The sequence below is a fragment of the Sesamum indicum genome, linkage group LG1 (assembly GCF_026168435.1).
Source record: "Sesamum indicum cultivar Baizhima isolate 11 linkage group LG1, ASM2616843v1, whole genome shotgun sequence".
Taxonomy (NCBI): Eukaryota; Viridiplantae; Streptophyta; class Magnoliopsida; order Lamiales; family Pedaliaceae; genus Sesamum; species Sesamum indicum.
Genome location: NC_142657.1, coordinates 18,010,867 through 18,033,857, shown reverse-complemented (window position 1 = coordinate 18,033,857; position 22,991 = coordinate 18,010,867). Strand labels below are relative to the sequence as shown.

Here is a 22,991-nt window from a genome sequence, read left to right as displayed (position 1 = left end):
AGGTTGTTAAAATTTGTTTGATTAACAATCAAAATACATTTGAATACAATTTCTGGCAATAGATGCTAACACAATGAATTCCTATTCTTGATGCATCAGTAATTTCATAAAGGTGAATTAGCTTCATGTAGTGGAATTGTTTCTACTTTCTATCATAATGAAGTAGACAGGTGGCAAATTGATGGATTCAAAAGCAGAAAATTCATGATAAACCCTTTACAGAGCAACTTCAACAATGTTTTAACACACATGGCTTTTGGTGGCCAAGTCTTCTTAAATCACAGTGTCTTATTATGTTCCAATAACTGGCTGGCACAATCAGAGCACCGTAAAACCGATGATCTACACGAAATAAGTTGTATTTGGACTTTGATGTTACATCAAGTACAAAAGTCTTGACAACCTGAAATTAAGATTAATCACATGAACCGACAACTAAAGTTTTTGCTAGCAGGGGCGCTGGGGTGTTGGTTTCGTTTTCTGGTTGGTGGGTTCAGTCGGCACAAGGACCTTGTTTTCAAGTAAGAAAAAACAGGAAAGCGGCATCAGTTCACTGAGGTGAGGCCTCAGGTTTCTTCTCTCCCAAGTACCTAGAAAAATACAAACAAATTAGCTGCACAGCTCCAGAGATGATTGATCTTAAGGAAAGAATCATCAAATTTTTAACGAGTTAGAGAAAAGAACAACTCAAATCGCATATAATCTAGCCCACTCAAAAACTGCTAAAACATTCCCGCTGGATAATAAATCTGCTGCCCTTTTCCTAGCTGCTGATTGCATCAACATATCAGTGAGAGCACAACTGTAACCAAGGTGTTACTCTACATTGTCATGAAAGTTTGTCTGATTGTGTACCACAGGTTTCTCAGTTATATGAAGAAAGTCTGTCACAAACCTGTTTAGAAACAAGAGGCGAGAGAAAATAGGAACTGGGATTTATTTCATCCTCCTTTTCCCTCTAGTCATCTGGTCTCTTATTGGTTAAGAACACCAATTCAGAAGAAACAAAACAGAAAATATACATTGAAGAACTAGTGCAACATGGACTACTCCCTCCCAAAACTGAAGTACCAACAACTTCGTTTGTAAGTACAGAGAGAGATTAAGCAGTGCACAGATTAAGGAGAAGTCTTAAATCATAGTTTGCAGAACTCACCCTTGGCCCTTGGCCCAGCGGGAGAATTGATAGAGTTGGACAGACTCATTTGAGGCATGGCATGCGAGTAGCAGATAGTTCCGAGGCTGAACCATCCATGCAAACCTCATGAATAACGCAGAATATACGCACATTGCTGCACTATTAAAAAGCATCTTCAGGGAGAAGCAGAGTTTTAAAGAAAAATAATCAACTCTTAAATTTGTTGTTAAACCTGCAGTCATGTTGCCAGATATCATTTCTGGAGGTTTCTTCATGTCGACCACTCCCTGTTGAATCAGTTAATAATGTTTTAGTTTTGGACAAAATTTCACCACCAAACACAAACTATTAGCTCAGGTCAAGAGGCATACTGCTATGACAAATCCCCAGTTAGCTACAGGACCCCAAAAATGAGTTGTCTTGGGACCAACAGGACTGTTCAGAAATGCTTTGAAGGAAGCCATGGATTCGTCAGTAAAAAACCTGCATCATTACAAGAAACCCTCAGACATCTACCGAGAGAAATTAAATCAAAACATGAAAGCTAAAAGAACAGCTTGATACTAAACCAAAGGAAATAAAGACAACAATGAAGCCATAAATTAAAAATATGACAGATTATATATTAATCAAACGAAATGCTATCAGGAAACTCCTGTAGCTTAAGAAATAACCTGTCAACAAATGCACTACGGCTTCTTTGATACTTAAAGGCAACCCAAAGGCAAAACATATAAACCAACAGTACATAATGAAAGTATATAATTACAATACCCCCTCCCCCAATGTAACAGATAACATGAAGAACAGATACGACAAAATTAACATGACTGGAACTTCAATAAAGTCTGTCAGATAACAAGATAATTGCATCAGAATTGACATGGAAAAGGAAAAAAGAAACTGTACATGAGGTCAACTAATCACGGAAGGAGACATAATCAAAGAAACACCATTAACATCTGAATACAAAAATTGTGCTATGAATAAAAAACCAATCAACGTCATAATCAGTTCCCATTCAAAACCCAGGAATCTTCGAGCTTAGAAGATTACAGAAAATCCAAATTCTCAATCATGGATTCAAGAACAATCAGTTATATGGCACCAATGAACAAATCAAAAGGAACCAAAATCCAAGAAGTCAGGAAACTCAGAAGAACAATTCATTCAAACAGTTGCATATAAGTAAACTAATCCAGAACCAATCATAGTATAAACCAATTGAAGAAAAGCGAAAATTTTCAATCCTTTCAATATCTCGCCTCTTTCAACTCGAATTCATTTCCATACCAAGAAAAACAACAAAATCAGAAACCAGATTATTATAAAAAAAAAAAAAAGGACCCTTTAATTCATTTCTTGCACAAACCCATGAAAAACAATCACATCCAAACCAATACCTCAGACCCACATACACTGTCTGTTCCCCTGAATGCAACGTTCAAACTCTCAAGATTTGAACAAAGAAAAATAAAAGCATCAACTCATGATAAAAAGATCCTCACAACAATCCCAACCATAAATTAAGGAGAACACAAATACTAACACAAACACGCATGTGTGTGTGTATCTCTATGTTTATTTATTCAACAAAAAAATGTCGTACCTTTAGCGGAGATCTTCTCAGTGTGTGTTGTGTGTGAAACCAGAGATATGTTGTTTTATAGCTAGTAGCTACCTAAAGTAGTTGTTTGGTGGTGGGGCGAAATTGTAATTAGCCCAAAAAGAATCCGACCAATCATAAACAGCTCTAAAGTCTACATAAATAAAAGTCGCTGGGAGTGACGGAATAATGTCATGCCGTAGGGATTTTTAAAATTTATAAAAATATTTAAATGTTTTTGTTTAAATGTATATTTATAAAATAAATTATATTTTTTTAATTAAGGAGAGGGGTCTATGGTAATTGATAAAATGTGTATTAATATTCCTAAAATTTAAGTTAGAAGATGTAGACATAAAATTTGGTCTATCAAATTAATATACAGATTTTTTAGGGGACTATTACTATTATTTAGAAAATTATTTTTATTTTTTAATATATAATTATCATTAATTGTGACTGATTTTAGTTTATGTTTTATTTAAAGTTGATTTGTATCATCAATTCGTTTGAAACCTAAATAATTACTTAATATTAGATAAGTCTATAAGTACTTATATTTATCCAACCATTCATCAAACTTTTATTTGAATAATATGATTATTTTACTTAAATTCAGAAAAGTGTATAATAAATCATCTTTATTTAATAGATGGATAGGTGTTTTTAAATAAACTAGTAGGTAATATAGTCCAGATTTGTTCAAATCTATTAACATTTTTTTTTTATTATCATATTAAATTTTGAATTATTTATCAATTAGACATTTTTATGTTTATAAAATTCAAATTATTTATAATATTTTGTTTTATCAAAATTTTACGAAATATTAATTTTTTTTTTGTCGGGTACATATATTTTCAACGCCGCTTTGAATTTTATTCTACCGCGTAGTGATCTTTTAATTTAAATTTATATATATATATATATATATATACACGTTTCAGAAAATAAAAGAAGAAAAAAACTAGTAAGTGTATGATACTATATTTTTATCCAAAGTTTCACTATATATTTTTATTAGATAAATCGGTTAATAAAGCAATTTAAATTTTATTGTGTTATCAAATAATATTCGAAAGAATAATTTTTCCCATTTTATTTAAATTTAAATAAGTGTATCATTCATTATCTTTATTCAAAAATTTTACCCAATAGATATAGTTAGTAAAATTTTTATTTGTCATTTATTTGCTTTTTTATATTTTAAATATAAATCATTTTATTTATTTTAAAAATATAATTTTCCCATAATACGACTTAAAATTAATTAATTGTATAACGAGCCAAAAAATTGTAACGAGTTTAATTAAATTTAAATGCAAAACAAATAAAAATTAAAAATAATTTATGAATTTAGCGAAGCAGTAAAGGTATATAAGTATATGTTAATGGTATCTGCTGTTTGCTTTGGAAAACGCATACAGAAGAAGTTGAGAACAAGGCAATTTTCTCTCTGTGAAACTTCGGATTAATGGAAAACCAAGTTGCCGTCGATCTCGTTGAGTTCTTGAATGCTTCGCCAACAGCTTTTCATGCAGTGGGTAATCATTTATTCACTTGTTTTCTCATAGTTCAGTGGCCTAAATTAATTTTAAAAATATCTCAGATTTATCCAATAATCATAGTTTGCAATTTTATTGCAGGATTTCTTATGGAAAAATTTTTCCGTTCAAGAAAACAAAATTTTAGGATTTTTTTTCCTCTATCGTGGATCAATTTTTTTTTGTGTTTTGATTGTTGATGTGTTTGCATCAGTGACAGTTTTTAGCAAGTAGAAGTTGTTGTATGGATGAAGGATATGATTATGAATGTGATATGCACACCAAGTTTCCTTTTTTTTTTCCCTCCCTTTTTCCTTTCCTGATACTTCATTGTATAGAGTTCCGATTGTTCATTGGTTTGTCTGTTCTGTTGTTAGTAATTGAAGTACAATTTTTGGCATTGATTCTCTTTATTAGATGAGGCGAAGAAGAGACTGAGAAGTGCAGGTTATGAGCAAGTCTCAGAGAGGGAGGACTGGAAACTAGAGGCTGGCAAGAAATATTTCTTCACCAGAAATCACTCTACTATTGTTGCTTTTGGTATTGGTAAAAAGTATGTAAATTTGCAGTTCCAAGTTTGTTCTTTTTCTTTATCGTATATCTCAAATATGCGTTTGTCACACAATTAGTATTTTGATTATCTATGTTATGTATTTACTGGGAGTTTTCAGTATTGATTTAGTGTCTTATGTGAATTGCTTGTTTGACACAGATATGTTGCTGGAAATGGGATTTACATAGTTGGTGCTCATACTGACAGCCCCTGCTTAAAATTGAAGCCGGTTACTAAGGTAATTACTTATACTGTATAGTTTGCATTTGACGACTTGTACTCAGTTGGAGAGACAAGAATATGATAGGAAAAGCTTAATCATGTTCATTTCAGGTATCAAAAGGTGGGTATTTGGAAGTTGGTGTGCAAACATATGGAGGTGGCCTGTGGCATACATGGTTCGATCGGGACTTGGCTATTGCTGGAAGAGTAATAATTAGAGAGCATAAAGATGGTTCTGAGTCCTACTCTCACCGTCTTGTCAGAATTGAGGAACCCATTATGCGTATCCCAACTCTAGCAATCCATTTGGATAGGTGCCTTTATTAGAAATCTTATATTACTATCCTATATATTCAGTTATTAACATTTTATGCTATATGTTGGATAGGGATGTAAATGATGGATTCAAGGTTAACAAACAGACTCACCTTGCTCCAGTGTTGGCTACATCGGTTAAGGTAATTATCAAAATGGATTGGTTATATATTTTTGTTTTTTCATGGATGAAGATACTTGCATTCTGGATGTTATCTTGTTGAAATTACCCATATAGCTAGGTTTTAACTCATCTCTGTACGACTTCCATACGTGGCACATGCTATCATGTGGATGTTTTCTTGTTTTCCATTAACAGGATAGTGGGGCAATGTTAATCGTATATCATTAACGCTTGGAGTACAGCATAAAGTTTTTGGATGTTTATTTGGTTGCACAACCTTTACTTAGACTAGTTGAATGCTCTTTCTAAAGGTAGTATGTTACATAAAATGTGACCAAAATGACAGTAGTGGATCAATTGGCTTTGTCATCTGCCCCGTTTATTGATTATTTCTTAATAAATACAATTACAATTACTGCTTAACCATGTTTCATTGTATCTGAATATGTATACTATAGATTTTGAAAGAAATAACTTTATTCTTCTCCCTCCAACTTATTCTTTTCTTATACAACTTTTATATCCATGATGCAGGCTGAGCTGAATAAACCAGCTTCTAAGAATGGTTCTGCTGAAACTGCGTCAAGTGATGACAAGAAGCTTGATGAAAAGACAAGTTCGAGGCAAAAGCACCATTCCCTTCTTTTGCAGGTAAGAAGATTTTTTGAGCAGCTTCTCTTCTTCTTCTCCAATTCCTGTTTTGGCTCCTCATGTATAACTTTCCTGTTTTGAGCAAATTTATTGTTCATTCTGCAGCTCGAAAATTTGTCTTTACATGATAGAAATCTTGATGATGCTCTAATTATAATATTATTGTTTCAGCTGATTGCTGCTCAGGCTGGGTGCAAACCAGATGACATATGTGATTTTGAGTTGCAAGCATGTGATACTCAAAAAAGTGTTATTGCTGGTGCCTTGAAGGAATTTGTTTTCTCTGGAAGACTGGACAATCTTTGCATGTCATTTTGTTCTCTAAAGGTGCGAGTCTTGTTCAACTTTTATATAAAATAATAGTATTCTGTCAGTTTGAGAAATTATTGTGTTCTTTTGCAAGGAACTAATAAATGAAGGTTTTGCTGTCAAGCACATCGCAAACAACATATGTAGTTCAATTAGAGACCTGACTGGAATAAGTTTGGAAAACCGATTGTCTTAAATAGGGAAAAATATTTTTTTAGTCCGTTAAGTATGCCCAATTTTAGTTTTAGTCCTATAAGTATGCCCATTTTTTATTAACTCCAGTAACTTGCAAAATTGATTAGTTTTAGTCCTCCGGTCGATTGGATTTATAATTTGCGCCGGAAAAGTGACATGGCATGACACCTAGATGCGTTTTTGTTGATTTATAATCCTATGTGGCTAAAATTATGATGTGGAAGACAAGTTGGCCATCTTTTGGAGGAAAGAAAGGTGACTTTTCTTCTCCAAACTTGCACAAAAGATGGCCAACTTGTCTTCCACATCATAATTTTAGCCACATAGGATTATAAATCAACAAAAACGCATCTAGGTGTCATGCCATGTCACTTTTCCGGCGCAAATTATAAATCCAATCGACCGGAGGACTAAAACTAATCAATTTTGCAAGTTACTGGAGTTAATAATAAATGGGCATACTTATAGGACTAAAACTAAAATTGGGCATACTTAACGGACTAAAAAAATATTTTTCCCGTCTTAAATATAAAAAATACTGACTGTCTACTGATATTCATGTTTATCTTGGAGGTAGTCATGTTGAAATTTCTTGGATTTTCGTGCAAGATGAATTAAATATCAGATAAAATTTTACAAATGCTTTTAGTCTATTACGGAAACCAATTCCTAATATTTGTGCAAGGACTTAAAAGATTTGACCTTTTCTTTTGTTTGCCCTTCTACTTAAGAGGCATATATATGGACATCCGTCTCTCTGTGTCAAATGAAACAATTTTTCAGTGAAGTGCAGTTGATGAAATAAAAGATGGATAAAATTCATAGCAAACTAGCATGAGCATTAATGAAATTTTTTATGTCCAGGTTACTTGAAAACCTGTAAAAACATGCATGTTGAGATGCAGGAAAATTTTTATATCTATTATTGACTGTTGACTCAATGTCTTGCCATTAGTTATTACATCATAAGTGTTGGTCTATGCTTTCATGTCCATTTTGAAAAATAGCCACTTTCACCAAGTACACGTTAATTTACATTCTTTATTTCGTGGACTTCTTTTTCAGGCACTGATAGATTCGACTTCTGCTGACAGCAGTCTCCAGGAAGAGACCGGCGTAAGAATGGTTGCCTTATTCGATCATGAGGAGGTTGGATCTGATTCAGCACAAGGAGCTGGATCTCCTGTCATGTTGGATGCTTTATCACGAATTACCAATTCCTTCAGCTCAGATACTAAGGTAACCATATGTACATATCCTGCTTATTTCTAGCTTTGATGTAGCTGCTTTGTACTGGAGTTTAATTTTTCAATATTCTAGTAGCATTTAAATCTAGTATGAAGGATGGGACTTTTCCTCGATGTGAAATATCTTGTCTCTAGTAAAGAGCCGAAATCACAGTACTGAAAAGCAAATTCTGGAAAAGGATCATGAAATGGATGATATTATCCTTGTAAAAGGATATCTAAAATGACCATTCTGATACATCCAAGTTTGAGTTATCAAGGGAAAGAAGAATGACAATTCTGCATGAATTCTAAATTTTATCTTCAATTTGCTGTAGTTTATAAATGCAGTGCGCAGAAGTCATAAGTATTCAAGTGTTATGATCAGCAGTCACTTAAGTTGGCCTTACACTTATGCTATTACGAGATTCTCTTTAGAAGTATTAGTCTTTGGATTCCCTGATATAAAAAAAAAAAAAAAAAGTAATTGTTGCAAGACATCACTGTTTGAAAATTCTTTTTAAAGTGCCTCTGTTGCCAAATTGCTCGGAGAACGACTTACAGATATAGGAGCAGGTTAAAGACCTTGATATCTTGCCAATGTCCATGCATCCGAAGTTTATAGTATTTTTTCTGGATCGATCCAAAGTTTTTAGTTTGACGGTCATTGGATTTATAACCCGTACCAGAGCCTCCCAAATAAAACAGGGAGCCGAGGGTACAGATATTCTGCATTTGCAATTTCTTGCTTATTTTTGTATTGCAGGAAAATTTGGAATATTTGTTTAATGATTCTTTTTACTAATTGTGGTTCTTATAAAGTTGCTGCCAATAGCGATCCAGAGAAGTTTCCTAGTATCAGCTGACATGGCTCATGCTTTGCATCCCAACTATATGGTACGAATTCTTCGCTCTGTTTGAAGATGTACAAAGTTCTTATCTGCATTCAGTTGACATGTTTTGTTTATCAGGACAAACATGAAGAAAACCATCAGCCGAAGATGCACAGTGGGCTCGTCATCAAACATAATGCAAACCAGAGATATGCTACCAATGCTGTAACTTCCTTCTTGTTCAGGGAGATAGCAGCCAAGCACAAACTTCCCGTACAGGTTTGTATACAGTACTTATCTTTATACGGTTTATCACATGAAAATTCTTCTCTGAAACCTAGTTCGAATGATTCTAACCAATCTCTGCACACGTGTGGCTGTACTTGCCTTGTAAATTGGCCAATGTTCTTTGATTATGAATGATAGCCAATAAACATGGGAAGTGTAAATCATATACTTTGATTGGATTCTCATTTCGAACAAGGCCAGTATGGACTAGAATTTTGGTGGTCGTTTCCAGTCTTGATGCATTTATGATTCTTTTATCCAACATGTGAATCAGGACTTTGTGATTCGCAATGACATGCTGTGTGGTTCAACCATCGGTCCAATCCTAGCAAGTGGTGTAGGCATACGCACGGTTGATGTCGGAGCCCCACAACTGTCAATGCATAGCATACGGGAAATGTGTGCAGTTGACGACGTGAAGCATTCTTACCAACACTTCAAGGCCTTCTTCCAAGAGTTCTCACATCTTGATGCAAAACTGGCCGTCGACATATAGTTCAATAGGATTGGTGATGGTTGGTGCTCCTTGCGACATATTTGAGTTTCTTAATTTCATGAACTGCAGTTGTTTCTGAACTTAGGTGGTTACTCCATCTTATTTACAACGACTTCTACTTTATTTACCAATTTGTTAACCATTTATATCGTTTTCGAGAAGTTGTAATCAAGCAGGACGATGTGACGACCTTTACCTTATTATTCAAAAAACTAGAAAAGAGACCCCACAAGAGTTGAAAATCGTTTCGTTTAGTATGAGATTGCTTCACACTCCTATCAAAGTTCTGTTCCAAAACTTCGTATGAGAACTTGTATGGAGAAGGGTTTCCTGCTGTGCCTTAGTTCTTACTACCAACTTAGCGTACATTTACCACCAATGTGAGGATTCACGAGTAAAAAGGGAAAAACATGTAGTAGAAAAGCAACACAAATGGCTATTGATCATCGGGGTAGTTGGACAACCCACATCGATTACGACGATGCGAAAGAGGAAGCGAGCAGATATAAAAAGGGAGGAATATTATTTGAATCAGGCACGCAGCCGCGCGGTGAGCACAGAGCGAACTATTCTTTCGCCTTTTACTAAAGAATACCGTGTGCTCGCCGCAATTAAGCGGCATACGCCACTTTTTGGAGGGGCGTCGCCCTCTGGGGCGAACCCCAAACCAATTCTAGTTGAGATTAAACATAATTTTCCATCTCACACATTATGTGGATGTCAGTAAAAATTGAGTTAGCACCAATAGGCATTAATTTTGGAACTTATTAATATTATTATAAATATTGACTTTAATTTATTTAGGTATTGTTCTTATTTTGTGTTTGAATTTGTTCGTAAACTTTTTAATCTAATCATATTACGGTGTTATATATCATAAATAAATTGCAGAAACATCTCATAAGATTAGCCTATTTGCATAAATTTGTGTCATCTTTTGCAAAACTATAAGTAAACTCCTTTTGTAATTTATCACAATACCTTCCCCCTTTTGTAATTTATTACAATATCTTCTCATGGACAAATTTACAAATACACCATTTGAGTTAAATTATATAATTTTACAAAAGATAGACAGTATTTGCGTAATTAAATTTAATTTCATGGATGTCAATGTAATTTATCATAATACTTTATATATGTATAATCTCATAGCCCTAATTTTGTAAAAATATGATTTGACTTCATATACTGGAGCTAGCGTTCGAAGCTTGTATTTACAGAAAATACAGGGAATTAATAATTCTTTTAGCAAAATAAAGTCATAAGTTGAATAATGATAAATTTTTAATCAATTAGTATCAGAGTTTTAGTATATAAATAAATTTCCGTTTATAATAACTCATGTTATTTAATAATTAAGTACGATTATCAAAGAATTAAGCTTTAAAGACGATGGTATCCCTTTTCGATATGTCTAACTTAATGGCATTTGACCCATCAATTTTGACATAATGGTTATAATAATAGGTAATTTGTTATGATTATTAAAGGATAACACCAAACAATAACTTAAGAATTATTTATGCATGGAAGCTGTTTTCTGTGATTCAAGGGCCCATTCGTTTAACAGGAACCAAATCTGACACAAAATATAATAATCACAAGGAATTTAATTTCTAAAAATTTTATTCTATCTCAAGTGGTTAAATAGCATAAGATAATTAAACTGGAAAATGAATCAATTTTTTTTCAAAATATTTGGTATGTTACAACCAACGAATAAAAATCATATTTTGATAAGTTGACAAAATATCATTATTACACAAATACATGTGTATATATACATGCGAGAAAATGTGAGAGTAAATACATGTTATAAAGGGCAACAATGCCTAGTAAATATTTACTGCTGGATTCTCTAAAACAGAGAATAAGACTACCATCAAAATATTACAATTCATGTTTTGGTGCAATATCCTGATATTGAGAAACTGTTTCCTTACCCGCAAACTTACAACTTAATCCACAACTTATTCCTACAAAACATAAAAACTATTACAAACACGGCCTAAATCTTTTAATTGTTGGTTACAAGCTTACGCCTTGAGAATTTTCTTCATTCTAGAGAATTTTGGTAGAACATTTTTCTATGCCCTTTATAATTTATAAAGTTGATATTTCCATACGCAAAAATCTCACTAAACAAACCTCTCGTGGTATGAATAAGAAAAGTTGCCAAGTTTGGCAATCAACTCTCATGCTGGGTTCTTTAAGAAATATTATGAAAATAAAAGAACTAAAAGTTCGGAATCAATATGTCTAAAAGAGAATTCCTTAATATTTTCTTCACTAGAATGCAATGCCCCAATCATGTAAATAGCAGCATCAAAACACAAGCAGCTGAAGAAGCCATCCTCATCAGTGTCACACTCGACATTCTATGCTGATTATTTTTCATATTTCATCGCACTCTCCCAACTACCAGATTTCTAAGTGGAGGATTGGAAAGAAATAAAAACATTCAGAGCAAATTTGAACAATGTACTGCAAACATATTCTAAATTTGAGACATGATAAGAAAAAGAAACAAATTACAGATTTTGAGCATATGAATCATGGAACCATTTCGAATTTTGATTATGTGAAATGAAGATGATGAGCGGACCCCTCATTTCCTTCCAATCTTTGCAGTGAAGAGTTTCAAGAACACAAACAAGAAAGAAAAATTTTAGCTTCCTCAAAAAGAGTTGAACACAATTATTGGTGATTCGATTCCGCATAACAAATCGTCCTAGAGCATCTCATGTGTATTAAAACAATGTATCGCAATACAATGACCAAAAGTTGGAGGTTCAGTATGTTTACTGATCAGTGGACCAAAAACTGGCTGTCCTTCAATCAGGAGAGCACCTTCTTAACCTCTGATGTTACCTCTTGAGGAGGTTTTTCTGCAGGAAGGTTTGCAACAATGCCCTTCTTCTTATAGTAGTCAATAACCTGTAAAGGATTATAGGAATTTTAGTGGGGAGGAGCTACTAGAGTACCAAAGGCATCAGTTCACAAAATAAATGAAACGGGAAAACAAAGAAAATAGGTATTTGGCAAACATACAGTCCGAGACCATTTCTAGTGAATCAACGTCATAAAGGGTCCACAAGTATGATAGAGCAACAGACAAATTAGGAAAATAAATTCCATCGCCAACACTCAATGCACCCATGAAAATGGCAGGATGGATCCCCAATCATTGAAGTGTAAGCAACTGCCGCCAAGTAGAATGGAAGCTGTAACTTATTCCTTGCATGGAAATCCATAAAATCCTTGGTGCAAAATAGCAGCACCTTTTGCAGTCTGTAACATAACAGTTCACCATGCAATCCAAACAAGAGTTGCCCAAATTGGGACATAATAGATACCACCATAGAATTCGGTTCTTGATGCAAACCCCAAGTACAATAGGATTATTTGGCTTTTGGTCAAATTAGTATGAAAAGAAAGGGGCAAGAGAGATTGGTGGTGGTCATGTTGTGCTGACCAGAAAAATTGATGGCACACATTACCATTCCTCAAAATTGAAGGAACAGGGTGTCCCTAGTCTGACTTTCTTGATACCAAATCCTAAATTGCAGGTAACAGTGTCCCTTTCTTATGGGTAGATGCAGCCATACCAAACGGCAAAGGGATCTATGTAAGCCAAAATATCCATATCTTTTTGCCCAAGGGTCTTTGCAATATGTTATGTGAGGTACCATTACAATTCACAGGTTTGCTACAAATGTATTGAATGCAAGCAAATTTACGAGGCTTCTAGCATGCATTATGGTGGATCGGAAATGCAGTATAAGCTACAATTCCTTCTCATTAGTCATTCTACAAGGCATAAAATGGCATTTTTCATCAGGAGAGATAGACAGAGGAAGATAGAACTGCATTCACATGACCACTGTGTTTATTCAAGGCCCAAAAAAGGGGGGAAAAATGTGATGGAGATATTGGAGCACAAAATAAGGATACAGGACAAGGGAATAAAAGCTGATATAGCATGGCACATCTACAAATGCAAAACATAGAAGAACTTGAAATTATGCTCCTATGGAACATTGGTAAAGAAATAAGACATAATCTTCTACCACTTAGCAGTCATATTATATATATACCATAAACCAAAGCAAATAGGGTCAAGAAGCAGATGTAAGATAATTCACATGAAGAACAGATCATTTGATCGCATCAAATAACTGAGAAGAAAAGCATACGGGTTCAGTCTGCTTGTGGAAAGCTTCAAGCCTGGACTTGAGAACAGCTGCTGTATCATCCTTACGTTGAATCAACGGCTCTCCAGTTACCTTCATGATAAGGAGATTAAATCAGCTATAGATGCGGAAAAAAGTTCAATATATGAAGTAGTCAAGGCAAGTTGAGTTCAAACTTCAAAGAGCCGATAACCATACTTCATTAGCATTGGAATACTCAATACACCAAAAGGTTGAGCAAAGAACAAATCTATAGCGAGTAGTACATATTGGATAAAGTTAGCAGTCTAATTTGCAATGACAGAAGAAAATAGCATCATTACATCATCAACACCAGGAACTTTAGGAGGTGCAAATTTTGTGTGGTAGGTACGACCACTTGAAGGGTGAATCCAACGACCAGTAATTCTCTCCTCCAAGATAGTATCATCAATTGCAAAGTTCAGAACCTTGTCAACCTTAACTCCACGTTTGTCAAGCATCTCATCAAGCTGAATAAGGAAACAAAGACACTTCAGATCTTACCTATTATACAAACTCAGCAGATCATAATTGTTATAAAGAAACCCAACTGGTGAAGTCGTAAATGAATTGTGACAACCTTTTGTGCTTGGACAACTGTCCTTGGAAAGCCATCAAGAATAAAACCTTTCTGACAGGAAGGCCTGTTCAATGCATCATCTATTATCCCGACAACCAAATCATCAGAAACAAGTTCTCCCTGAGAAATCATGAGAAAGAAGAAATTTTGGTTAGAAGCAGTAATGTCATATCAGGTTGCAGTAGCAGAGCATCAGATATACCTTTTCCATGGCTTCTTTGGCCTTAACCCCAAGAGGAGTCTTGGCAGCAACAGCAGCTCGTAACATATCACCTGTAGCCAGATGGCATAAACAAAATTCATCCTTTATTATTGGTGACTGAGTACCTTTCCCTGATCCTGGTGGACCTGCAGTTTATAACAAACATCACAAGCATCAGATAAATGAAACAATTGAATGTTTAGATCATTATGCCATGGAAAAACAGATTGCAAGGAGTCGTCCATCGCATGATCTAGGGGAGACCTAAAGTAACTAGTTTGAGGGAGGAACAGTCATGGTCCTCATTTATGCCTTCTCAAGCAATGGATTCTAAAACCAAACTGCAGATGCATCAGCATATTAAAATGTTCTAATACTAGCTAAATTCAACGCACAAAACTTGGACTCCACAATATAAGAAACCTCCTTGTACATATCAAATTGTTTCATCCTAGAACATGAGCATTTTGCAATTCCCTCATCAAGTGCCATCTGCCACTCCTTAGAACTCCTGAAAACTGAAAACGAATCTTAAGATATAATTTCCATAATCACCATTATGTTTTCATTTATTTGTCCCACAAACACAGTCTAGCATGCCTACATCAGCTACCCACAAACCACTCTGGTGATAAACAATCAGTCAAGAGAACATAAACATTGTTAAAAACGAGTCGAATATTCCACGTTATCTAAATACAGTACGGAACGCATTTTAAAAAATGCACTACAAATCTCAATTCCAACTGCCCAACAGAAACACGAAACATTTTACGAATTAAAAGAATTGAGAAGGCAAAACATTCTCATCTGTAACAATGCACTCACAAAAGACCAAATCTGAAAATTTGAACCTCTCGATTTTGCAATAGGAAAAGAGAAAGAGAGAGAGAGAGAGACGCCTATCCAAAACGATTGCAATTTCCTCTCAAAACCCATTTCCGTTTCACCAATCAAAAATCGGGAACCTTACCACGCCCAGCATTCGCTCAAATCCATCAAATCACCACAAATTCCAAGCAGAATTCAAAATCCGTAAACCCCTATAATGACCAAAAATAAAAGACCAGGAAAATGAGCAAAAGAAAAGGAGTCAAACATTACCAACGAGGATGAGGCGTTTATCAGGCTTGGTCGAGCACTTCATACGGCGGAGAAGCTCCGTCATGAGATCCACCGAGGGTACATCCTCCAGATTCGCCGCCGTCGCCATTCTCTCTCTCTATGTCTCTGTAGCGCGGTGGTGCGGTGGTAAGAAAATGGGAGTGAGGGGAGAAGGAAAGTAAAGTGACTCTGCGTGTTATAAATTCTTTCCTTAGGTTTTTGGGAGTTGGGACTTCGGACCTTCCAATGCTTCAGATTCAAGCAGGCGCAGGCTCACGCTTAAGCTTGTACCTAAAACCCATTTTTGCCCCTCATGTTTATTTAAAGCAATAATAAAGAAAATACATGCCATACCTATGCATATTTTTTTTAAATTATTATTACATTTATCCAGTTATCAACCAAAAAATAATAATAATAATAATAATAAAATGAATACGGATAAAAATCCATAAAATGAATTAACTTTAAATGTTTATAGATTAATAAAATTTATTTTATAAACTTATTTTTTACATAATTACGGTTAATTTATGTGTAAAAGTATTTTATTACACACATAATTATTACAAGAAGTATTTATTGGAGTCCAACAACATCATAAAATATGAAAATGGGCATCGAGGATTTTTTAAATTTTTTAAGAAACTAATGTGTAAAATAGAAATTTACAGTAAAAATACATAAGAATTAGTAGACTAAGTGAGAACGGATAGGTTAGTAAGTGGATTGATTAAAGTGTAATTCAAAATAAGTTGAAGCTGTTGTAGTGAAAGTTACCTCATTTGCTTGTTTAGCCTCCTATTTATGTAAGTCGGATGAGACAATTTATTAGTTGGTTGAGCATAACTTTTATATTCTCGCATTTTAAAGTGATGTCTAATTTCAAAGGATTATATTGGTACAATTATAAGACATGACATCTATGTCCAATACAAGTTCAAATCAAAACTGCCACATCAGCAGAAAAATAGCATATTTAGAAGGAAATTTGTTATCAGGAGGGGAGATAACATAGCCTTACCCCGAACTTCCAACGACTATGATTATCCCTTGCTAACATCACTTCATATTGAGATATCATTTGAGGTGAAAAAGTGATCTTGAAGTATTATGGGAATTGATTGAGCTTTTCAATATTGTAGATGGGCTTGATGATAACTCGGTCTCAAAAGCCGATTTCAATTGGATTGAAAGTGGTATTACATTGCTTGAGCTTTGTGTACTTTTAACCTGATCGTTATATAGTAAACAACTCAATCAAATCTTGAAAAATTGATATCCTGAATATCAATATGAGTTTTTCTCTTAATAAATAGTATTGATAAAATTATCAAAAGATGCTCCATTTGCCTAAAACTTTCATTCCATTTGTTATAGAACAAATTATGAAATTTCTTTATAATTTTTGTCGCTGCAATATTTATTAAGTAACATGTAAAGTAACTAAATTATTATATTTTCCATGACAAAATAATTAAGTTAACTAACTAATAAATGTTTTAATGAAATTTTAATTTTGGGATAGAGGATACAAAATTTAATAACATTTTATGTGATAAATCAATCAAATTACAATAATATTAATATGACATTGTGACATATCCGATATTTAATCCCTACATTTACCCAAAAAATTAAATCGAACATAAATTTCATTTAATTAGAAGAAAAGAAAATAGACGAAAAATAAATAAATGCTCACCTACCAATTTACCATCTACTTCGTGCGGCCTTTCATCTTGAGAGGTTGTTGGCAAAAGCACTGAACTTCCAATTTTACCCTTTATTTATATTGTCTTGTTGACCACCAAACTTTAGCTTAGACTTAAATCCTTAACTTCCAAAAAACAAAATTATTTCAAATTTAATTCAAATATTTGGGGGTGGGGGGGGGGGGGTTATTTTTTTGTAAGAAAAATAATACTCAATTTTATTTATAAAATTATTTTAAATTGCCTATAAAAAATGAAGACGATATATATTTTTTTTTTTGCCTACTTTATGTTTGAAATAAAGTATGTTTGGTTTGTATTAAGGAGGTGCTCCCCATTTTTTGGTCTGTTTTTCTTAATTTAATTTATTTATTCATCTTATAACTTCCAAGTCTCCCATTATCTTTTGATATTTACTTTGTTTTTTTATTTTTTTAATGCATCTTTTTTTTACACTATTTTATTATAAATTTGATATTAACTTATCTATATATTAAATGAAAAATACTTTAAATATATTTGTTTTGAATAGTATTGTACAATTATGTGTATGCCACAAAATACTAGTTTCTGTTGAGTGTGTCATGAAAAATAGAAATGACATATTTTGCATGTCGAAATTAGGTTCAATCACAGTTTTCATACCATGTTTGTCAAATTTGTTGGTAATCTCTATTATGATCAAGGGTGAAGATTGAGAAGTAATGGAGGCGACTTGAAAAAACAGACCATTCTGCTCAGGCTAGAGTAGTTGAAAAAGGAGGAAGATACATATGGAAATGTTAATCAAGGAACGTTGACGACGTTCTCGGCCTATTATGCACTGTTTGTCCTATGATCACTACTTAATAATTCTTTTAGTTTTCGGTTTGCATACAACCAATTGGTCAATTTAATCTCTTTTCATGCTTGGGTGGGTGCAGACTTAAAACAGCTTATCAGGGCATTATGAAAGGGTTGAACCTCGTGAAATTAACATCAACTGATAGATGTACTTTCACGCTCCTCCATGGATCAATTCACTTACATTTGAACAAAACATGGACAACTATCCAGATATTCAGAGAGGCCCTTTGGATATCATCCTGTTATTCTGTCTTTAATACTTCGATTCCAAGGTTTTTTTTTTCAGCCATCTTGGTTAGAAGATCTATGAACACAAGTGTCTAGACCACCATGGCGCCAACCAAACTGAGGATGCCTCCAGCAGCATGGCAGGGACGAGTGCATGATAAGCAAAGAGGAAATGTCTCTGAGATCTTGAGGCAGGTGGAACTCTGCTGAGGCTGCCGCAAGGAAAGAGCCGATGGCATCGGTAATTGATATGATCAGGGCGCCGACGCCAGTAGCTGTAGCTGAGAAATTGGGGGAAACAGTACTGTCCTGGTAACCATTTTGGTTGATATTGAAAAACGCTGAAGTAACCATTCAATTTTCTAGTGATATTTCTACAAATCGTTGGCTGTAAACCATGTAATACAAATACAGTAGAGAGGGGATTTTGAGAAAATGCACAACAAATCTCAACTTCAACTGCCCAATTGAAACATGGAGACATCCTCATATTGATTTGAACAGCCAATAAACACTTCCGCTAATGAGAATTGAGAAATATGCCAAAATTTCCATTCATCACAGCAGTATCATCTTATAATAATGGACAGCAGTATCATCTTATAATAATGGGAGACTAGAATACCAGCACAGAAAAACAATATCCTTACAACTATCCAAAATGTTCGATACATCCGCTAAATTACTTATGCTCGAGCCAAGAGACAGTACATAATAACCTTCCCTTCTTCCGACTAGTAAGCTTTGCCAAGCTTACTCACTGTCTTCAGTCCGTGACTTCTTTTTCTTCTTCTTTTTTCCTTCACTGACGGCGGGTACATCTTCCATGATCTCATCTTTACTCTTCTTCTTTTTCTTCTTTTTTGCAGTTCCATCTTCTACATTGGATCCATTCACATCATTCTTCTCCTGCTCTTCTTCTCCGTCCAGCTTTCGTTTCTCCTTTTTCTTCTTCTTCTCAGTTTTAGTCTCCTCATTCTCTTCTCCATTTACAGCAGCAACAGCAGGCTCATCCTCTGCAAAAAGTTTGAGATGGAATCAAGTTTTTTTTATGTCCGGGCAACATATCAATTGGAAAGCTAATGTAAGGTGCTTCTTTCCAAAAAATTGTCAGGACATTATAATGGGCCATCTACTTACTCTTTTTGTGTTTTTCACTTTCTAGAAAACATAGGGAACAAGGGTTTGTATCTTGTTGAAGCGGAAAACTCACTAAAAAGATGCAGGCAAACAGACGACACATAAAATATACAAATCAAGTGAATGGTTTAGTGAATAGTAAACATGATTACAGCAAACACATATATGAAACATTGTGATCATTCTATCCACTAAGAGCTAGAATCCAACACTTTGTCCATTTAATCAATTCAGTTTAAATCAATTGTCCATCAGCTAAAGAAGAGTAGTCGTAAACTAAAGGCATAAGCAAATACACCACCAGCTATAAAGCATAAAAATATGCGATAGAGCACATGAATCAGTGCCACACGAATACCAGACAATTAAAGATCTATCTATTCATTCAGAGATCAGACTTTCTCATAACCGACCCCTTAAATGTTTTAAATATTTTCAGAAGCATAATTTGAATGTCACCTTTGCCGTCAACTGATTCAATCGCAGATTTCATCACGTCAATGTTTTTACGAGGAGCGACCCCTTTGTCATAGAAGTCTAGCCGCTCCTCAACTTGCTGACGGAGTTTCTCTCCAAAAGCAGTTGTATTTTTCTCTGCAACAAAAATATGTCATGATTCATCAATGAAATTCTTAATGCACAAAAAAAGAGGCAAAACAATGGCTTGGGAAGAAAAAACTGGTTACCTAAGAAACAATCAATTCGAGAGGCGATAGAGCACTTGTTTGCAAGATAGCGAGCCATCCGTCCTTTGTTTCGAGCAGATGCACGGCCTATGAAGGAAGAATGGAATATAAGGCCATACTTTGGAGTGTTCCCACGCGTTTTCAATGCCCTGAAGCAAAAAAAAGAGTATAAGCAAAACCAGGAGAGAAACCAATAATATTCCTCAAAACCAATAAAGCAAACAACAAAGCAGTCAAAAGTGTGCACTAAACTAATCAAGAAATGTGCGGCTTCAGGGAAGTACCTAAAGAGAGCCTTCTCTGCGCCAAGTATCTGAAGAGTTGAAGAAGGACACTTTGCCAGGTTTGTTAGACTACCAGCATGAGAAATCAAACGTGCACCCACAACTTCACCAATCAATGCAGCCAAATTAGGTGCTATATCATTCATTTTGGCAACCAGATAATCATATAGCTTTTTCCTGTACTCAGCAAGGTCCATCACCCTTTGTGCAAATTGCTTGACATTAATCAAGTCTATTGGCGACAAATCCTGTCCTGGAAACATAAAGAATTTCATGTGAATATAGAATAAAGCATGCATTTCAACCAACAAAAGCCAGAAACTGTACCCATGGATGCTTTGGCAGCCTCTATGATCTCCTTTGCTTTATCTTCATCCCCAACTATGTCTGTCAGGCCTGATAAATTGTCCTCAGACAACTGTGATTTGTCCTCCACATATTTTGCAACTTTGGCATACAGATAATTGTCATTGACAATCTTCACTAATTCAGGGAAGTGCCAAGAGTACCATTCTCTGAATGAAACAAGGGATATATAAGAGAATATGTACACAAATAACCTTCGTTCTAAAGGACCTCACATGACTTATAAATAGTAATTAATAACCATTAACAGGCAGTAGAACACTAGAATTAATAGTTGCAACTTGCAACTAACCAAAAAGTAGTTTAGCTAGGAGGTAAACGAAAGGAATATACTGACCTTACTCTCATGGCAAAGGAATTGATATCTTTATCAAGGGTATCAAGAAGAAAGATAGCCTGGATAACCATATTGTCTACACGGTTCACATTGAACTTCACCTTTGCTCTGCTGTAACTGTGACCCAGACCAAGTTGTGCCTTCTCCAAATCACCAGGCTGTTCATATTTAATCGGACACATCATTCTTCAACTTGTCCCAAGAAGAAAAAAAGCACAAGATGGAAAATGACTAACCTTTAGATTTTCAATGAACCGATCAAAATGCAATCGCACACCTCGAAGAAGCTCAAGAACAAACTCATTGCTCTGGCAGGGAATCTTAGTTACTTCATAAATATGTGATCCAAGCTTCGGTTCTGCCACCCCCAAACTGAACTTTGGCTTCTTACCTTCTTTAACCTTTGGTAAAGTAAGCTCCAAAAAGTTCCTCAGCTCATCAGTCATTTGACCTTAATCCAACAACAGACCAGACAAACAGTGCAATTAGGTTTTTCAAACACAGTGGTTGGATTATGTTACGAAAAGAAGGAAAAAGAAAAATGAGGGAAGAACAACAAGCAAAATGGTTTCCTTAATCAACTAGTACAATACAGTTTCAAAGCAATGGAATCTTCTAGCCATTGGAGGTTCTAATTTAGTAGTACATCCTATTTCCAGAAGGATGGCTCCAGACACCCACCCAGAACTACAAAATGAAACAGAAAACCCAGGTGTGTTTTTCCTCTCGTTTTTGCTTCCTTGCGTTCCAAAAGATACAGATAGAGGTTCCTTGAAAAGAGGCTGTAAACTGGCGCAAGCAAAGTACAATTATCTCGACAATATTATACTCCCTTTTCTGCAAATTGGATATCCCACAAACCTCTTAAGAGTCAATTGACATTTCTTCACTAAAGCTTCAGTCTGCTTAAATGTCTTACAGCAACTCATTCCATCAGATGTACAGCAAGAGAACTCCATGACCAAATAAAATCCAATATTTCAGTCAACAGAAAGCCAAAAATTACCTCATTTCCCTTTTCAAAACTCTGCGTTACACATCACCACCAAAAGAATACCAACAGAGTTTCTCGTAGGAAAACAGGAAAAAACAAACACAGAAACATGCACGCACAAATACGCAACAACAACTCTCCAAACGAACTGGAAAATTTTTTCAAGGTCTCGTTTTTACCTTCGGAGACGGCGTTGCACTGGTTGAGAGCATCAAGCGCAGACTCGTAGGGGCTAAAAGCGGCGAGCTTCACCACCTTCCCAAACCGGTTAAGGTCGTCAACGGAGCTCCGAACCGCCTCCGTATTCTGCCCGATTTCATCAATCCCATGTGCTAAGAACAAACCGTATCCCGAAGCAGACTCGTACAGCACGTACAGAGCCATCGCTTTTCCCTCTCGGTGTCTTACTCCACCGTTTTGTATGGGGAGTGTGGGGGTTGTGGTACTCGGCGGGTGGAAGTTTGTGTTGTGAGACTAGGGTTTAGGGGTTTTTCTGTGTCAAGTGAGTGCGCATAAGAAGAGGGCACAAAACGAGGGATTAGGGTTTAGGTTGCGTTTACTTTCCTTTACTTCGGCTGATTTGGGCCGGGTCAAAACAATAGCATTTATTTTTGGGTCAAATTTTTTAAATTAATATATTTTTCGTTCCATTAATTATGATATTCTTATTAATTATTTTATAATTTTTTTTAAAAAAAATATTATTTTTAATATTTTCATAGAATAAAGTATTTTGGAAAAAAAAAATTCATAACTATCTAAAAGACTAAAGAGTTAATGATCACATGATAT

At 34.9% G+C, this 22,991-nt stretch overlaps 4 protein-coding genes and 1 non-coding gene across 6 annotated transcripts; 2 read left to right on the top strand and 3 right to left on the bottom strand.

The window, feature by feature from the left end:
* Positions 1-184: 184 nt before the first annotated feature.
* Positions 185-2,888, bottom strand: LOC105166283 (mitochondrial pyruvate carrier 1). Of its 2 annotated transcripts, none has more exons than XM_011085592.3 (5): positions 2,748-2,888; positions 1,510-1,621; positions 1,371-1,425; positions 1,157-1,292; positions 185-590 (listed from the first exon to the last, which is right to left on the bottom strand). In XM_011085592.3, exons 2-5 carry the CDS (start codon positions 1,600-1,602, stop codon positions 551-553), a joined length of 324 nt encoding a protein of 107 aa, XP_011083894.1. In that variant the 5' UTR covers positions 1,603-1,621; positions 2,748-2,888; the 3' UTR covers positions 185-550. The 2 variants fall into 2 exon arrangements, with proteins under 2 accessions (XP_011083894.1, XP_011083901.1); XM_011085599.3 differs by lacking the exon at positions 2,748-2,888 and adding an exon at positions 2,542-2,687.
* A 1,244-nt stretch (positions 2,889-4,132) lies between these two features.
* On the top strand, positions 4,133-9,742 carry LOC105166273 (Zn-dependent exopeptidases superfamily protein). Its single transcript, XM_011085582.3, has 11 exons — positions 4,133-4,288; positions 4,706-4,841; positions 5,001-5,079; positions 5,175-5,377; positions 5,452-5,521; positions 6,037-6,153; positions 6,325-6,480; positions 7,723-7,896; positions 8,706-8,780; positions 8,855-8,995; positions 9,279-9,742. The coding sequence occupies exons 1-11, from the start codon at positions 4,219-4,221 to the stop codon at positions 9,498-9,500; spliced, it is 1,443 nt and encodes a 480-aa protein (XP_011083884.1). The 5' UTR covers positions 4,133-4,218; the 3' UTR covers positions 9,501-9,742.
* A 299-nt stretch (positions 9,743-10,041) lies between these two features.
* On the top strand, positions 10,042-10,160 carry LOC148789503 (U5 spliceosomal RNA). Its single transcript, XR_016062676.1, has one exon. It is a non-coding gene; the product is annotated as a U5 spliceosomal RNA (small nuclear RNA).
* Positions 10,161-12,158: 1,998 nt separating this feature from the next.
* LOC105166265 (adenylate kinase 4) lies at positions 12,159-15,838 on the bottom strand. The gene is made up of 6 exons (XM_011085571.3): positions 15,604-15,838; positions 14,500-14,645; positions 14,298-14,417; positions 14,020-14,187; positions 13,700-13,789; positions 12,159-12,440 (listed from the first exon to the last, which is right to left on the bottom strand). The coding sequence occupies exons 1-6, from the start codon at positions 15,710-15,712 to the stop codon at positions 12,342-12,344; spliced, it is 732 nt and encodes a 243-aa protein (XP_011083873.1). The 5' UTR covers positions 15,713-15,838; the 3' UTR covers positions 12,159-12,341.
* Positions 15,839-18,922: 3,084 nt separating this feature from the next.
* LOC105166258 (nucleolar protein 56) lies at positions 18,923-22,741 on the bottom strand. Its single transcript, XM_011085560.3, has 8 exons — positions 22,379-22,741; positions 21,442-21,656; positions 21,206-21,363; positions 20,830-21,017; positions 20,503-20,755; positions 20,219-20,367; positions 19,992-20,126; positions 18,923-19,408 (listed from the first exon to the last, which is right to left on the bottom strand). The coding sequence occupies exons 1-8, from the start codon at positions 22,581-22,583 to the stop codon at positions 19,146-19,148; spliced, it is 1,566 nt and encodes a 521-aa protein (XP_011083862.1). The 5' UTR covers positions 22,584-22,741; the 3' UTR covers positions 18,923-19,145.
* Positions 22,742-22,991: the final 250 nt, after the last annotated feature.

Coding starts and splice junctions, on each gene's coding strand:
- LOC105166283 (XM_011085592.3), bottom strand. CDS start 1,602: ATGGCTTCCTTCAAAGCATTTCTGAACAGTCCTGTTGGTCCCAAGACA. Junction 1,426..1,509: donor ACTGGGGATTTGTCATAGCA/GTATGCCTCTTG, acceptor CTGATTCAACAG/GGAGTGGTCGACATGAAGAA. Junction 591..1,156: donor CGCTGGGCCAAGGGCCAAGG/GTGAGTTCTGCA, acceptor GTATTTTTCTAG/GTACTTGGGAGAGAAGAAAC.
- LOC105166273 (XM_011085582.3), top strand. CDS start 4,219: ATGGAAAACCAAGTTGCCGTCGATCTCGTTGAGTTCTTGAATGCTTCG. Junction 4,289..4,705: donor AACAGCTTTTCATGCAGTGG/GTAATCATTTAT, acceptor TCTCTTTATTAG/ATGAGGCGAAGAAGAGACTG. Junction 7,897..8,705: donor CCTTCAGCTCAGATACTAAG/GTAACCATATGT, acceptor GTTCTTATAAAG/TTGCTGCCAATAGCGATCCA.
- LOC105166265 (XM_011085571.3), bottom strand. CDS start 15,712: ATGGCGACGGCGGCGAATCTGGAGGATGTACCCTCGGTGGATCTCATG. Junction 14,418..14,499: donor CCAAAGAAGCCATGGAAAAG/GTATATCTGATG, acceptor ATGATTTCTCAG/GGAGAACTTGTTTCTGATGA. Junction 14,188..14,297: donor CAGTTGTCCAAGCACAAAAG/GTTGTCACAATT, acceptor TTCCTTATTCAG/CTTGATGAGATGCTTGACAA.
- LOC105166258 (XM_011085560.3), bottom strand. CDS start 22,583: ATGGCTCTGTACGTGCTGTACGAGTCTGCTTCGGGATACGGTTTGTTC. Junction 21,657..22,378: donor GTGCAACGCCGTCTCCGAAG/GTAAAAACGAGA, acceptor TGTTGGATTAAG/GTCAAATGACTGATGAGCTG. Junction 20,368..20,502: donor GCAGAGAAGGCTCTCTTTAG/GTACTTCCCTGA, acceptor TTTTTGCTTCAG/GGCATTGAAAACGCGTGGGA.